General features: G+C 36.7%; 1 protein-coding gene across 1 annotated transcript; it reads left to right on the top strand.

Moving 5' to 3' along the window:
• The first annotated feature begins 459 nt into the window (after positions 1 to 459).
• On the top strand, positions 460 to 3,502 carry MC3R (melanocortin 3 receptor). Its single transcript, XM_063963468.1, has one exon. It carries the CDS (start codon positions 841 to 843, stop codon positions 1,810 to 1,812), a length of 972 nt encoding a protein of 323 aa, XP_063819538.1. The 5' UTR covers positions 460 to 840; the 3' UTR covers positions 1,813 to 3,502.
• Positions 3,503 to 4,224: the final 722 nt, after the last annotated feature.

Below are 4,224 nucleotides of genomic sequence, written 5' to 3'. Positions count from 1 at the left end.
CCTTGGGTGCCTAACAGGCTAACAATCAAATATTTAGATTCTATGAACTCTAGTACATAATTTACCTCTTTACAAACTCACTACTGAAGAGCATGAAAATGTAACACATGCTATATTTTGTTAACCCTTTACCCAAACTCATTATAGTACACAGATGTTTCCACATGACAAACATTCATCATCTTGAATAATTGTTAGTAAAAAAAAAATGTCAAAGTAATGTATGCTCTTTAATATTGGTTTTATGACAACTTGCGTCATTGCAAGAAATACCAGTGTTACTGTGTTTAAAACATATTGAGACTGTAGAGGGCGCCAAATCATTTCTTCTTCCAGTATGCAATGTTTCCATATAACTGCCATAGTGTAGCACCTGCTGCTGTAGTGTAGCAGAGCTTGGCTGTCACTCACCTGCTTTATAAGTGGGTAGTCTAGAGAATGAGGAGGAGTTCAGGCTATCAATGAATGTACAAATCTGAGGAATTATTTCCTTGCCTTGAAACTGCTGCACACTTTGAAGTGCAGATGGATTGCAGAAAGGAGCACAGAGTGCATGCAAGTTTTCTACCCTCTGAGAAAATGGAAACAAATTTAGCTGAATATATATCAGAGGAGGCTGCTATCCCTTAACATAAGGGTCTTCTGTAATTATACTCTGGAAACTCATGAAAGCAAGACAAGTCCTACCATCAAATGATAGTAGCTAATAAGATTGCTTGATTATCACATTCACAAACATGTTCTTTTGAAAAGCTTGCTGTGCAGCGTGGCTGATCCTACTTACAAAGAGAGGGTGGCACTATAACCCTGTGCTCCGTGTGACTCTACACCGCTTCAGACATGAATGCATCAAATGACCTCTTCTTCATTCATTCCATCCAATTCAATGGAACTTTGGACTTTAATGAGACTCTCTTGCTCAGCAATCTCAGCGGTATTGAATTCTGTGAGCAGGTCTTCATTAAAACAGAGGTTTTCCTGACTCTGGGAATTATCAGCCTGCTGGAGAACATCCTGGTGATTATGGCTATACTGAAAAACAAAAACCTTCACTCCCCCATGTATTTTTTCCTCTGCAGCCTGGCTGTGGCAGACATGCTAGTCAGTGTGTCCAATGCCCTGGAAACTATTGTGATCGCAGTACAAAATAAATATTTAGACATAGGGGATACACTTCTCCAGCAGTTGGATGATGTATTTGACTCCTTAATCTGTATATCTTTAGTTGCTTCAATTTGCAGCCTTTTGGTTATTGCTATAGACAGATACATCACAATTTTTTATGCCTTACGTTATCACAGCATCATGACGGTGAAGAAAGCCTTAGCCTTGATTATGATCATCTGGATATCCTGTATCATTTGTGGCATTGTATTTATTGTCTATTCGGAAAGCAAAACTGTCATTGTGTGTCTCATCACCCTGTTCTTCACCATGCTTGTCCTCATGGCTACCATGTATGTTCATATGTTTTTATTTGCACGTCTCCATGTGAAAAGAATCGCTGCCCTACCGGTGGATGGTGTAGTGCAGCAGCGGACCTGCATGAAAGGCGCTATTACCATTACCATTCTTCTTGGGGTGTTTGTTGTGTGCTGGGCACCTTTTTTCCTACACCTTATCCTCATCATCTCCTGTCCTGCTAATTCTTACTGTGTCTGCTACGGTGCCTACTTTAACACATACTTGATCCTCATAATGTGTAATTCTGTCATTGACCCACTCATTTACGCTTTCCGAAGTCTGGAGATGCGCAAAACCTTCAAGGAGATAATTTGCTGCTATGGGATGAATTTTGGAAAGTTTGGTTAGCACCTCATAACTCTCACATTTTACATGTACAATTACATAGCATCCAAAGATACACTACATGTCCACATTCATTGTGGTGCATTGGATGAAATCTATTAACCGTTATAAGATAGGTGCACACTTGCATAAATAGGCAACCAATCAGCCATTTGCAACCTATAGTCTTTGCATCAGGAGTATAAGTGCTAATTGCTTAATGGTTGTGATCAGCTACTATACCACACAAGCTAGTACTTACCTGGTACATAACCTAGTCTCCATCATGAGACTAAAATTAAGTCCTATTCAAAAATATATACATGTTTATTTAAAAAATAGCAAATTGAAGAATTTTCTGAAAAAATTTAATTTTGTTCTGTGTATCACATTTCACTACTTTGCTGGCACTTAACTTAGATTGCAAAATCACTTAATTCATCCCTTTGAAATAAAATAATTGGTATATTTAATACATCATAAGTAACGATGTTTTCAATCTTAATTAGATTACTTTGCTTTTATACTGATTTTGATTACAATATGTAGTCTCGTGCTATTTCTATTAGAATATATTTCCTCACATGTTTATAGAACATCCTTATATATTTTATAAAATATTTACTACAAATTGGAGATGGCAGGGAATGCTGTTACTTATAGTTCCTCAGTAGCTGTAAAGAGTCACATGCTGCCTAAAATGCTTTAAAGTATGTTTTCAATCTTACATCTTTGCATGCCACATCTTTATTATAGATGGAAACTGTCAGGTTCTGCTGTTACTTGGATTTCTATAGTAGACACATATTGCTTAAGCTTGCTTATAAGTATTTTTACATTTTACTGCATGTCCACATACCTCATTTTATAAATGAAATATGTGAGTGACAACAATATATCTCATATTTGCAACAAGTGCTTCTGTTGATGTTTACCTTGGATTTTGACAGTCTGATGGAACTTATGAAGCTTTGCACTGCAATTTTGCATTTTATTTATTATATTTATGTATTTATTGTTCGATCAATGCTTACAGTTCAAACTACTCTTTAATACAGTGCTACTCAAACTGTACTCAAGGCACACGAACAGTGCAGGTTTTAAGGATATCCATGCTTGTGGTCGGGACTTTATTAGTAGCTCTGTCATTTTGATTTAACCATCTGTGCACAAGCATGGATATCCTTAAAACCTGGACTGTTGGTGTACCTTGAGGTTAGAGAGTGAGTAACACTGCTGTAATATACGGGTTGGCAAGGGTGAATTTCTCATACTAGGGACCAGATATAATGCAGTGCGAGACGGCCAGAGCGTCCGAGATTCCGGCAGAATTCATACTTTTTTTTTTTTTAAAGCAGCAAACATTTACAAGGCAAAACCTGGTCGATTTTGCCTTACATCCGGCTATTATACTAAAAAAGATAAACGTATTTTTACAGCTAATTTACTCATTAACAACATTTCAATGAAGATGTTAGAAAAGAGAAAGTTGGCAAACTTTTAAACATTGCTCTACTATACTCTTGTTTCTATTTAAATCATTCTGATAGCATTTGCCTAAAGTTATACATTCCAAGGATGATTACTTGACATGACCTTATTTCAGTGTGTGCCAGAGAATTTAAATTTTTTTCATAAGTCATTTTTGCTGCTGGCAGTGTAATATGTAACTTCCTATGCACCCTCCTGAATTAAATTAGATAACATTTTCCGAGCCAGTGTCTTGTCTTGTGTCTGCACATGTATCAGTGTAAGACTATTACTAGAGCTATTTCTACTTTGTTGTTCTGCTTTATAGCATTTGGCAAGCCAATCTTGGTAAATGTGTGGAAGGCTGATGTATAAATGAAACTTTCATAGAATAAATAAATATGTATAACCCTTGTCAGACAGCAGAATCTCCATTGCAAAGTGCCTCATGTAACAGGATCCGTCAGTCTACAGTAATTCTAGAATGACCATGTAAGACCTACAAGTGTAATAAGCTCCATGTGAAATATTGATGTATGTGTGTTTTGAGAATCATTCTTTTTATAGACTATTTATATAATCACTGACATGTCTGGGAAAGACGTCAACACACTGTGAAGAATAAAAGGCCCCATCTGAACAAGGTGATGGAGAATGACAAAGTGTGGCAATTTATTTGTAATCTGTGACATCTTTCATCAGTTAAATGTCCCTGGCTTCATGTGAAGATTTCTTGCAAATAAACAGCGGAAATGGAGTTTCTCAGAAATCGTTTGAATCCAGAGCGTCATTTTATTCATCTCAAGGTGTTAATATAGTGCTGGCTTTCTGCCATGGTACTGTTATCTTGTACTAGAAAATAGTTCGTTTTTCTGGTCTGTGGAAGTCAACCCAAGTGGCAAGTGCAGAAAATCCCTGTAGAAAATGTCATTAATGTACCTCACACACATTCTCTTTAAACTGGCA

Source organism: Pseudophryne corroboree, chromosome 3, assembly GCF_028390025.1.
Source record: "Pseudophryne corroboree isolate aPseCor3 chromosome 3, aPseCor3.hap2, whole genome shotgun sequence".
In the NCBI taxonomy this organism is placed as follows: Eukaryota; Metazoa; Chordata; class Amphibia; order Anura; family Myobatrachidae; genus Pseudophryne; species Pseudophryne corroboree.
Note: the sequence above shows the minus strand (reverse complement) of the source record. Positions and strands in the feature narration are given on the sequence as shown.

Excerpts from the sequence above, each read along its gene's own strand:
- MC3R (XM_063963468.1), top strand. The coding sequence starts at position 841 with ATGAATGCATCAAATGACCTCTTCTTCATTCATTCCATCCAATTCAAT.